A 12,210-nucleotide genomic window follows, 5' to 3' on the forward strand; every position below is an offset into this window, starting at 1 on the left:
CACCCCAGTCACGCCTTCGGATGACTGCAGCCCCAGCTCCCATCCTGCAAACTCGTGAGGACCCTGAGCCAGAGACATCCAGCTAAGCTACTCCCAGATTCCTGGCCTTCAGAAATTGTGAGATAATGCACAGTTATTGCTTTGAGCAGCTAAGTTTGGGGGATAACTCTTTGCACAGCAATAGGCAATGACCTAGGAAAAATCACCCTAAAAAAGGTTGGTAGAGCCCTAACCGGTTTGGCTCAGTGGATAGAGCGTCGGCCTGTGGACTCAAGGGTCCCGGGTTTGATTCCGGTCAAGGGCATGTACCTTGGTTGCGGGCGCCTCCCCGGTAGGGGGTGTGCAGGAGGCAGCTGATCGGTGTTTCTCTCTCGTCTATGTTTCTAACTCTCTATCCCTCTCCCTTCCCCTCTGTAAAAAAATCAATAAAATATATTTAAAAAATAAAATAAAAGTTGGTTGACTGACGCAGACTGCATCATAGAACCTTTTTTTTACCCCCTACCTTCTTTCCAAAGACCTGGACCATCATCAGCATCTCTCTGGGAATGGAGACGCCTGTGAGCTGAGGACCACATAGTGTGCATCCAAATTACTAACCATCTTTTGGTGCCAAAAAGGAGACAGAGTTCATGCCAGCATGAGGAGCCATTTATTGTTCCGGGTTTGGGCCCCCACGTTTTGGGGGAGTCCCCCCGCTACTTCCTCCTCCCATTGTCCCTGTGGACCCCTCAAGTGGCAGGTTGCTGAGCTGATCATGGAGGGAGCACATCTTCAAGTGCAGATAGTCCAGGGAGGCCACCTTCTCCCTGCAAAGACAGGCAGGGGGCGGTCGGTGCTGGTGGACCCGGCTGCCACGGGGCTGGTGGAGGGGGTGACTCAGGCCCGACCCCCAAGACCTCACCCTCCTCCCATGCCCTCAGCCTCCTTCCTCACTCCGGCTTCATCTTGTCCGTCAGCAGCAGGTTCTTGGCCCGCAAGGCTTCGTCTTGGGCCAGGCGAAGGGTGGAGCTCAGGGCCTCTGCCCTGACGTGCTTGGCCAAGGCCTGGCGCTCCAGCTCCTGGGGAGAGGAGTGTAGGCGCCGCTGGGCTTGCCTGACTGGGCTGGGGGTGGAGGGAGCTGGATCGCGGAGGGCCAGGGGCAGGGGCCCATGGGGCCCACATTCCTCCCTCAAGGTACCCTATCATGCCTCCAGTGGACCCCAGCGTCCCACAATGCCCTGGCCTTCCAAACTCCCCTGTGTGCTGAACCTGGGTCTGCCCCTCTGCCTGTCCCCAATGCCCTGGCCTTCTGTGTCCCAGCAAACACTAAACCAGCATCGGTCTTAGTTCCCCCAAATGCCCACGGAGCATCATGCCTTGGATATGTGTTTGGCCCCCAGAATCCCATCACGTGATGGCCTTCTGCATCTCCTAAGACCTCCCATCTCCTTAGCTACAGACCAGCATCTCTTGTCACAATAGTGGTCCTTCGTGCTCTGGTCCCCTGTGTCCCAGCATGCACCGGGCCCCTTGGCCCACAGCTCTGCCACACCAGTGTCCCACACTGCCTCACTCGTCTGTCTCACCCGCTACAACTTCTGTCGTTAGGCCAGAGCCCATAAGACGTCAGCTCTCTGTGTACGCTACATCAGGACGGAAAGTTCCATTAGCTGTTGGGCTTGAAGTCAGTGGTGCGATGGCCCAGGCAGAGCTGTGGCCCCACTTCCCAAAATGCACTAGTTTACTGCGACATGCGTTCCCTGTCTGACCTCAGTGACCCCGTATAATATGTGGCCTCTCTTACGACCTACAGAAAACCAGGTTTGCATCCTACGAAGCTGTAGGTGTGTCTGTCTCCTGCGTCCCACAGTGCCCCATACCCGGTGTCCCATCATGCTCTGGGCAATGTCCGCCACCAAGGTTCCCTAGTAATTGACCAACGGAGCCCTAGCCGGTTTGGCTCAGTGGATAGAGTGTCTGCCTGCGGACTTGAAGAGTCACTGGTTCGATTCCGGCCAAGGGCACATGCCTGGGTTGCAGGCTCGATCCCCCATAGGGGGTGTGCAGGAGGCAGACTATCAATGATTCTCTCTCATCATTGATGTTTCTATCTCCCTCCCTCTCCCTTCCTCTCTGAAATCAATAAAAAAATATTTAAAAAAAAATTGACCAATGGAACCTGTGCTGGTTTCTAAAATGTCCACAAACTGACATTCTCTTCAAAATGCCTCTAAATCCAACCTTCTAAACTGCTTGCCCCTCCCCTGACCCTAATCATCAGAGCCGGGTGTCCCCCCTGCCCCCCTACCCCTGCTGCCCACAGCTCAGTCTTCCCACCCCGCAGTCCCAGCGCCCAGGGCTCCCGCCCCCTCTCTGACAGAAAAGTGGGGCGTGGTGGCCCACGGGGCCCTGGTACCAGAATCTTCTTGTGCAGACGCTGGCAGCTGGGGCAGGCAGGGGCCAGGCCCCTCTGCTTCACCTCGTCCACCAGCGGGGTCAGGGCACGTTCCAGCAGCTGCTGCAGGGACTCGGTGGACAGCTGCTGCCCCTGGCTGCGGGAGGGGAGTCAGCGGGTGAAAGAGGCCCGGCACCAACTCCATTCCCAGGACGCCTACCGCCCAGCCTCTGCCCGGGGCCCCTTTCCGCTGAGCACCCATGCAGCCTCGCCACCCTGCACGGGGCCACCCTGCAGCGCCTGAGCTATCTATCCTGTGGTTTCCACAGCGTGGGAGTTCCCACAATGCCTGGGAGTCCCACTCCCCAAGGGCACTGATGGCCCTCAGTTCATCAAAAGCTCAGACTTCCCACAATGGACTGGTTTCATCTGATCCCACCTCGTATTGGAAGTCCTCCCCCTTCCTAATAGGACCCGGTGTTCCCTGGGCGCTCTGATAAACCAAGGTCTCACCTCCCCACCATGCACCCATAAACCCAGCCTCCACCAGCGGTTCTCAACCTGTGGGTCGCCACCCCTTTGGCGGTCGAACGACCCTTTCACAGGGGTCTCCTAAGACCATCCTGCATATCAGATATTACGATTCATCACAGTGGCAACATGACAGTTATGAAGTAGCAACGAAAATAATTTTATGGTTGGGTCACCACATGAGGAACTGTATTGAAAGGGGCAGAAGGTTGAGAACCACTGTCACATCCCAATCTTCCCACAATGCACTAGAAGTCTCGGTTGCTTGACTATATCAGGACTTTCTGGTGTTCCACAGGATACTGACTCCACGTGGGGAATGTGGCTCCCATAATGCACCAGGACTGCAGATCCTTCAGTACCTGCCTGGGGTGCCCTCCCTCCCACTCCCGCCAACGCCCAGCTCCTTGCATGCTTTGTCTGTAGGGAATGCACGCGCGGAGCCAGGCCTGGGCCCCTTACCTGGCACAGCGGGTGCAGGAGCCTTGGGGGGCCCGCTCCAGGCTCATGGAGAGGTCGGAACTTCGGCGGGAGCTCTGAAACTGCCGCCCCAGCTCCTCCAGAATCGGCTTCACAGGGCCCAGGCCCTCCAGATCGCTCCTCAGTGAAGCCACGGACACGGCTGACCGCTCCACCCTGAAGCGGAAGAAGAGCCAAGGCTTCGAGGGCGCCCCTCCGAGCGAGCGAGGCTGTGCAAGTCTAATACCCCGCCCTGCCTGCCCCTCTCTGCTCTGATTGGCTCCTCCTTTTATGTTTATTTTTAAAAATAAAAAATTTTATTTTGTTAATCCTCACCTGAGGATATTTTTTCCATTGCTTTTTAGACAGAATAGAAGGGAGGTAGGGAATGGGTGAGAGAGAGAGAAAGAGAGAGAGAGAGAGAGAGAAACATTGGTTGCCTCCCACATGCACCGTTGCCTCCCACATGCACCCCCACGGGGGCCAGGGATCAAACCTGCAACCCAGGTACATGCCCTTGACATTCGGTGCTCAGGCTGAAGCTCTAACCATTGGACTCACTGGCCCGGGCTCCTTTTATGTGTTTTTTTTTTGTAGGCTTTTTTAAAATTATTTTTAAAATATATTTTTATTTATTTCAGAGAGGAAGGGAAAGAGAGAAACATCAATGATGAGAGAGAATCATTGATCAGCTGCCTCCTGCACACCCCTCACTGGGGAAGGAGCCCGCAACCCGGCATGTGCCCTTGACCAGAATCAAACCTGGGACCCCCCCAGTCCGCAGGCCAACGCTCTATCCACTGAGCCAAACCAGCCGGGGCCTTTTATGTTTTTAGGGCGGAAAGACCCCTCCTTGTTCTCCAATGGGCTCTCGCCACGCCTACTTGGCTCCTCCCTTTGTCCTTTGAAGGTGTGGGAAACCCGTCTCTAATTGGCCCCGCCCCTCAGGCCTTATTAGGGATGGCCAGCCTCTTCCTATAGGAGCTTCCTCGTGTCAGTATCTGGTCGGGCCCTCTTGGTCCCAGCTGATTGGTCCGCCGCTTTCCCTCGAGGCCCCGCCCCCCCGCGGCCCCGCCCCGCGCCGTGGCCCTCACATGGTGCACAGCTCGTCGGTGCGGCCCCGCAGCTCCTGCAGGCCCCGCGCCGTCTGCGCCTGCTCGCGCTGCGCCCGCTCCCACTGGCCCAGGAAGCCGTCCAGGCGGCCGCCCAGGCCCCCCAGCAGCCGCAGGGCCTCCTGCACCGCCCCCTCCTCCTGGTGCCACCGCGCGGTCAGCGAGGACACCTCCCGCCTGGAGGGGAAAGGTGAGGAGCTGGTCAGGGCTGGGTTCGGACCCGTCCCCATCGTGCCCGCCACCCCAAGACCACGTCTATGCACACACACACACACGCACACACACACACACGCACACACACACGCACACACACAATTCCTGCCCTTGTAGGTCGCCACCTCCTGAAACATGCCCTCCCAGGCTCTTCAGGGCTCCACCCCCCGGGCCCTGCCCCCCCAACATCTTCCCGTCTTCGACCCCCAGAACCCACTCACCTCAGGTCCTCCAGGCCGGCAGACACCTTCTGCACCTCCTGCTCACTCATGACGAGGCCCTCCCCGGCCCGGGCCCCCGCTCCCCAGCAGCCGGGGGCCAGGCTGCGCGGACGCGGGGGGTCATCGGGGCTCCCGGGCGGCCCTGAGCAGCCCTGCCGGGACAGGCCGGCCTCCAGCTTCTGCTCCAGCTCCTGCAGCTGGGCTTCCTGCCTCCGAGGCGTCTCGTCCTGCAGCTGCTGCTGGAGGTAGCGCAGCTTCTCCTGATGGGGGGGCAGGGTTAGGGCGTGGAGCCCTTTGCCCCCCCACTATCACCTCCACCCCCAGATCCACCCGGTGAGTCCCTGAGATTGGAAAGTACATGGGTGTGGGGGGCAGGATATTGGGAAGTCCAGCTGGGAGTCTAAATGGACTCCCCTTGCCGGTACTTGGGGAGCTTTCTCCCATTTGAAGATGCCTGCCTCCCTGTCTCCATTCAGCCCTGCACCCCCCAAGTCCTCCACCCCCCACTCCAGTCCTCCAAGGTGTCAGCCTCTCCTGTTTGGGAAGAACACTTGAAACTTTCCCAACATTTTGCCGGGAGATGTGTGGGCATATGGGCGCCACGGACATTCCCGCTCGAAGTCCAACACATGTCTCTGTCCGGGACCTGACTATTACTGTGCACAGAGAAGTATGACCGTGATCATGAAGGGGGCGGGGTGATGGTGGGGTGGGAAAGGCCCGCCTGAAGTCTGACCAAGTACCCTGTCCCCAGTCCCGGGACACCCCCCGGCCCCCTTACCTCCAGCAGGGCAGAGTTCTGCTTCAGGACGTTGGTTTTTATTTCAGCATCTTCCACCGAGCGAGTCACCTTCCGGCAGTTCTCCTGGGTCAGGACACCAGGGCAGGGGCCCTGCCTTCCCATTCCAGTTCTGCCTCCTCGCCCTTCCCCTCAATTTCCATACAGGCTCCAACCCCAGATAACAAGGCACACCCCCCCCCGCACCCCCACAGCCAGTGTCTGCCCCCTGCCTATGGTTCTACCCCTTCGGAGCGTGGCTCCCTTGGTGAAAGGGATGACTTTCTCCTTCAACCCATCCTGTGCTGCTTTCCACTCCCCCACCCTCTCATGTCCACCCACTCCATTCCCCCCACCGTCTTCCTAAGTCCACTCCCTGCTCCCCCCACCCCACTCCTGCCCCCCCAGCAGGCTCACCTTGAGTTGACTACAGTACCCTTCCAGTTCTTCTGCCTCTTGCCGCCTTCTCTCTAGATTCTCGCTCAGCACAGAACACTCACTCTGGAGCGTGGAAGGGAGGGGGCAGGGTTAGGGCGTGGACCACAGGGGACACCCCACTCTGCCCCCTCCCGTGCCCCCCCCCCCCCCGTGGTGGGGAGAAGCTAGGCCTGGGAAGACGGCTTTCCTTTCTGAGCCTCTGGGTTCCCAGCTGGGGTATGAGCTCACTGAGTTGGTGGAGGGGCCCTAAGAGAGCCAAGTGGCCCCGGAGGAAGAGGAGGTGCTGGGGGGAGGGCGGTCCGCACACCTGCAGCGTCTGCACATGCTGATTGACCCGGGTGGTTTTCTCCTTCAAGCTGGTGATGGAGTCTTTGGCGCGAACCAATCCACTATTGACCCCGCTCTGGGGAAGAATGAGAGACAGGTGGGTGGGAGCAAAACCCCAAGCCCGAGAACCAGTCTAGCACCGAGAGGAGGCTCAGTGGACACCTCGATTCTGCCCTAGAGTGGCCGCGCGTGACCTTGATTCCAGGTACCCCTGCCCCGAAAGCCAGGGGCGGACGTGGCTTCCGCTTGGTGGTGGGAAGAACAATTAATAGGACCAGGAGGGAGTGGGGGTGGGGGAGCACTCAGACAGGTGGAGGAAGGAAGATGGTGTCAACCGAACACTGAGATCAAAGCCTGCAGGATCCGCAGACATAAATAAGATAAATTGCTGAGACACATGCTCTGACTTCCTCTCCAGGCGCTGGGGGATTCTAAAGGTGACCCACTTTCTGGACACAAGCAGGCACTGCGCTCCAGGCCGAGCACGTACACGCGTTTTCTCTTTCCGTCCTCACAGCCACACCTGTTGAGATGCTTTGGCCCGTTCTGCGAGCGAGGCAGGTGAGGCTCAGAGAGGGGATGTCCCTTGTCCACCCAGGTACACGGCGCAAGAGGTGGCCTAAGGTCTGGGTTTAAAATCTGACAAGGCCGCCTCATGTGCTGTCTACCTGGGTGGACAAGGGACATCCCCAGGTGGCCTTGGATCATTGCTGTCTTTCATCACCATAAAATGCTCTGTGATTCCTGCCAGACTGGCTCAGGAGGGATCCATGAGGCAGGGTCCACTCGCAGCTCTTCCACTTTTACAGAAGTTAGCCCAGCGCAGTGGTCGGCAAACTCATTAGTCCACAGAGCCAAATATCAACAGGACGACGATTGAAATTTCTTTTGAGAGCCAAATTTTTAAAACTTAAACTATAGAGGTAGGTACATTGTTATTAACTTAATTAGGGGACTCCTAAGGCTTAGGAAGAGCCACACTCAAGGGGCCAAAGAGTCCCATGTGGCTCGAGAGCCGCAGTTTGCCAACCACGGATTAGCACATGACTTCCCAGCCAAAGACTACATTTCCCAGGCTCCCTTGTAGCCAGCTGTGGTCATGTGACTAAGTTCTGGCCGAGGAATGTGAGTGGGAATAATGAAGATAATGTCTGAGTCATGCCTTTGATAAGGGAAGGAGGAGAGAACGGCCCCATTTCTTCCTTCCTGTTGGCGGGGATGCAAAATTGGTGGCTAAAGCCATTTTGGAGCATGAGATGGAAGACAGAACAAGATAGTGTCACCTCTGACACGCGAACTCATTTTTTTGGTTGATTTTTTCTTTGTTAAATGGCATTTCAATATATAAAATAAATATCAAAAATATACGTCTTTGTTTTACTATGGTTGCAAATATCAAAAAATTTCTATATGTAACACGGCACCAGAGTTAAGTTAGGGTTTTTCGAAATGCTGACACGCCGAGCTCAAAAGGTTCGCCATCACTGAGATAGAGGAAGCCTGAATTCTGACACTGCGGGTCTCCCATCCTAGATTCCAACCACCTCTGAAGGCTTACACATGAGAGATGACATTTTCCATCTTGTTTAAGCTATGCTGTTCTGTTTTTTGTTTTTTTAAAAATATATTTTATTGATTTTTTACAGAGAGGAAGGGAGAGGGACAGAGTTAGAAACATCGATGAGAGAGAAACATCGATCAGCTGCCTCCTGCACATCTCCTACTGGGGATGTGCCCGCAACCAAGGTACATGCCCTTGACCAGAATCAAACCCGGGACCCTTTAGTCCGCAGGCGGACGCTCTAGCCACTGAGCCAAACCGGTTTCGGCCTCTCTCTCTCTCTTTAAAAAAAACAAAAAAAACAGAAGGAGCTAAGGCTGTTTGCTTCCTCATTCTCCCATTGTCTCTGTCCAGTCTGAACTTGTCACTCAAGCAGGGTCTCCCTGCCCCCTGTTCCCTGTTTCTCTAACCTCTCCCTCTAGTTCAGCGGTTCTCAACCTGTGGGGTCACGACCCCTTTGGGGGTCGAACGACCCTTTCACAGGGGTCGCCTAAGACCATTGGAAAACACATATATAATTACATGCTGTTTTTGTGATGAATCGCTATGCTTTCATTATGTTCAATTTGTCACAATGAAATTGGGGGTCACCACAACATGAGGGACTGTATTAAGGGGTCGTGGCATTAGGAAGGTTGAGAACCGCTGCTCTAGTTGTCTGTCCCCCTTCTCTTTGGTGTCTGCACCTTTCCTTTCTGTCCCCCTCTGTCCTCTCTCTCTGTCCCCTCTCTCTGGGCCTCTGTCCCCCTCTCTCTGGGCCTCTGTCCCCTCTCTCTGGGCGTCTGTCCCCTCTCTCTGGGCCTCTGTCCCCTCTCTCTGGGCCCCTCTCTGTGCTCCTGCCCCTGCTCTCAGCTCCGCTTCCATCTCTCTCGCCGGATGGAGTTCAGGGGCTGAGCGCCTCTGTGCTCTTACTGCCCGCACCTCCTCGCTGCTCCTGCACGTTCCCCGAGGTGCTGGCTGTCATCGCTTCTTCCATTCCACAGAGAAGGAACCTGAAGCCGGGAGGAGGCTGCTGCTGCTCCCCGCACCCCACTCGGGCTGGAGGCTGCAGCGGCCTTGATCCCGGCTGGCTGCCCAGGGCTGTTTCTGAGGCAGCACAATCCCCTGCGGGTGTGACTCAGAAACAGCTCAGGCGGGAGGCAAATCTCAGCCTGGGCTGCCTGAGCCGTGCTCACAGGCAGGACAGCATTCCGCCTGGGGGAGGGGATGGTTCCCTGTGTCCATTCCACCGGACGGGGCCGCCCTGCTCCCTTCTCCCCACTGGTCCTCCTATTCCACCAGCCTCCTCCGGCCTCCCTGCCTCCAGGCTCGGTCTACCTTTCCCAGGCCCCCCACCAGCCCCAGGGGAGTCTTCCAGGCTAAGAAAGGACTTTTGCTTTAGTGTCAACCCCCCAGCTTCCAATCCTGACCTTGCTTCTGATCAACTCTCTGAGCTTGCAGAGGTCACTCCACCTCTCTCTCTCTCTCTCTCTCTCTCTCTCTCTCCATATATATATTATTGTTTTGAGAGAGGAAGGGAGAGGGAGAGATAGAAACATCAATGACAAGAGAGAATCATCAATCAGCTGCCTCCTGCACGCCCTGCACCCCGGCATGTGCCCTGATGGGGAAGAAAACCGTGACCTCCTGGCTCATAGGCCAATGCTCAACCCCTGAGCCACGCCAGCCAGGCTAGACCTGCTATTTTTGTTTCCGTCTTTAAACTGGTGATGACACTGCCCTGGCAGGCAGCTCAGTTGGGTAATGTTATCCCGATACACCAGTGGTTCTCAACCTTCCTGATGCCGCGACCCTGTCATACAGTTCCTCATGTTGTGGTGACCCCCGATTTCATTCTTACAAATTGAACATAATTAAAGCCTAGTGATTCATCACAAAAACAATACGTAATTATAGATGTGTTTTCCGATGGTCTTAGGCGACCCCTGTGAAAGGGTCGTTCGCTCCCCAAAGGGGTCGCGACCCACAGGTTGAGAACCGCTGCGATACACCAAGGTTTTTGGGTTTGATTTCCAGTCAGGGCACATACAGGAGTCAACCGATGAATGCATCACCAAGTGGAACAGCAAATCAATGTTTCTCTCTCTCTCTCTAATAAATACATTTAAAATAAAACAGATAATGACAGCCCTAATTGGTTGGCTCAGTAGATAAAGCGTCAGCCTGCGGACTGAAGGTTCCCAGGTTCAATTCCGTGTGCAGGAGGCAGCTGATCGATGTTTCTCTCTCATCGATGTTTCTAACTCTCTATCCCTCTCCCTTCCTCTCTGTAAAAAATCAATAAAAATATTTTTTTAAAAAGAGAAAGAGCCCTGACCGGTTTGGCTCAGTGGATAGAGCGTCGGCCTGCGGACTCAGGGGTCCCAGGTTCGATTCCGGTCAAGGGCATGTACCTGGGTTGCGGGCACATCTCCAGTGGGGGGTGTGCAGGAGGCAGCTGATCGATGTTTCTCTCTCATCGATGTTTCTGGCTCTCTATCCCTCTCCCTTCCTCTCTGTAAAAAATCAATAAAATATATTTAAAAAAAACAAACAAACAAAAACAAAACAAACAGATAATGGCAAAATTTCCCTTACAGAACCTTTAAGGGAGGAAAATGAGATCCCCACCATAGGGATGTGGCACCGTCCTGGCACATAGTAGGTGTTCAGTAAATGGGAATGGAATCAATACCCTAAGTTGCTCCTCTCTCTCTCCCCTGCTCATGAACCCTCAATGGCTCCCCATTGCCCTCGGAAGAACAACACCCACACTCCTCAGCCCGTGAGGCCTGTGCCCTGCCCCTCTCCAGCCTCCTCTCTCTCACACCGCACTCCAGCTGCTGGGACTAACTAGCGGTAACCCCCATTCCGCGGGTCCTTTTCAACCCCCTCCCTTCGCACATGTTCGGCTGGCTTCCCTGTCCTCTGCCTGGGCAACACCGTCCTTATCTTCAAGATCCAACTTGTGTTTGATCTTTTCTGGAAAGTCTTCCTTGGCCAGGGGCTCCCTTTCTGGGGCTCCCACAGGGACCTCACTGCCCCCCATCCATACAGGGTGCTCCCCACCTCCTACCCCTGACTCCTAGGCCTGGGTCCACAACGTACTGGCTGCATCACCTGGGGTATGCTCTCTCTCTCTCTTTTTTTTAAAATATATTTTATTGCCCTAACTGGTTTGGCTCAGTGGATAGAGCGTCGGCCTGCGGACTGAAGGGTCCCAGGTTTGATTCCGGTCAAGGACATGTACCTGGGTTGCGGGCACATCCCCAGTAGGGGGTGTGCAGGAGGCAGCTGATCGATGTTTCTCTCTCATCGATGTTTCTAACTCTCTATCCCTCTCCGTAAAAAATCAATAAGATATATTTTAAAAAAAATATATATATATATTTTATTGATTTAGAGAGGAAGGGGGAGAGAGAGAGGGATAGAAACATCAATGATGAGAGAGAATCATTGATTGGCTGCCTCCTGCACGCCCCCCACTGGGGATCGAGCCCGCAAACCAGGCATGTGCCCTTGGCCGGGATTGAACCCGGGACCCTTCAGTCCGCAGGCCGACACTCTATCCACTGAGCCAAACCAGCTAGGGCATTGGGTATGCTCTTTAACCTTTTGGCGCCTCAATACGTTCACGTGTGAAACGGGGGTAGATAAAAAGAACGACACTAACAGCCAACACTTATGCTGCGCTTACAGCTGGCTGCTGTGTGGGAAAGGGTTTACATGAATGAGCGGCACTTCGTTGTCATGACAACCGCAGGAAGTGGGTGCGGTTGTATCCAGAACGCTGTCTTGGATACGGTTATCTATTTCTGCTCCTAGACCAGTGTCTGGCACATTGTAGGCGTTGGAGAAATGTGTCTGTAAGAACAAATACACGCGTCTCCATTTCACAGATGAGGGAACTGAGGCTCCCGGAACATAGTGCTCAGTGGTTGTCAGTGAATCTTATTAGCGTCATCATGAGCATCGTTATTGTCTTCGTTTCTTTGAAGATTAAAAATATTGATTTTTTAGCCCTAGCCGGTTTGGCTCAGTGGATAGAGCCTCGGCCTGCGGACTGAAAGGTTCCGGGTTCGATTCCAGTCAAAGGCACATGCCTAGGTTGCTGGCTCGATCCCCAGTAGGGGGCGTGCAGGAGGCAGCCAGTCAATGGTTCTCTCTCATCATTGATGTTTCTATCTCTCTCTTCCTTTCCCTTCCTCTCTGAA

The 12,210-nt window shown here is 55.2% G+C and overlaps 1 protein-coding gene across 1 annotated transcript in view; it reads right to left on the reverse strand.

Annotated features, from left to right (window-relative positions):
- Positions 1–635: 635 nt before the first annotated feature.
- TSKS (testis specific serine kinase substrate) overlaps positions 636–12,210 on the reverse strand; it is a 14,866-nt gene continuing 3,291 nt past the window's right edge. The window contains exons 3-11 of the mRNA XM_006107472.2: positions 6,437–6,532; positions 6,109–6,192; positions 5,695–5,778; positions 4,914–5,173; positions 4,462–4,656; positions 3,371–3,544; positions 2,399–2,534; positions 937–1,061; positions 636–809 (exon numbers count right to left, since the gene is read on the reverse strand). Coding sequence (XP_006107534.1) covers positions 653–809; positions 937–1,061; positions 2,399–2,534; positions 3,371–3,544; positions 4,462–4,656; positions 4,914–5,173; positions 5,695–5,778; positions 6,109–6,192; positions 6,437–6,532 — 1,311 coding nt within the window. The 3' untranslated portion in view covers positions 636–652. The remainder of the gene's footprint in view (positions 810–936; positions 1,062–2,398; positions 2,535–3,370; positions 3,545–4,461; positions 4,657–4,913; positions 5,174–5,694; positions 5,779–6,108; positions 6,193–6,436; positions 6,533–12,210) is intronic.

Source organism: Myotis lucifugus, unplaced genomic scaffold (genome assembly GCF_000147115.1).
Source record: "Myotis lucifugus unplaced genomic scaffold, Myoluc2.0 scaffold_1208, whole genome shotgun sequence".
Classification (NCBI taxonomy): Eukaryota; Metazoa; Chordata; class Mammalia; order Chiroptera; family Vespertilionidae; genus Myotis; species Myotis lucifugus.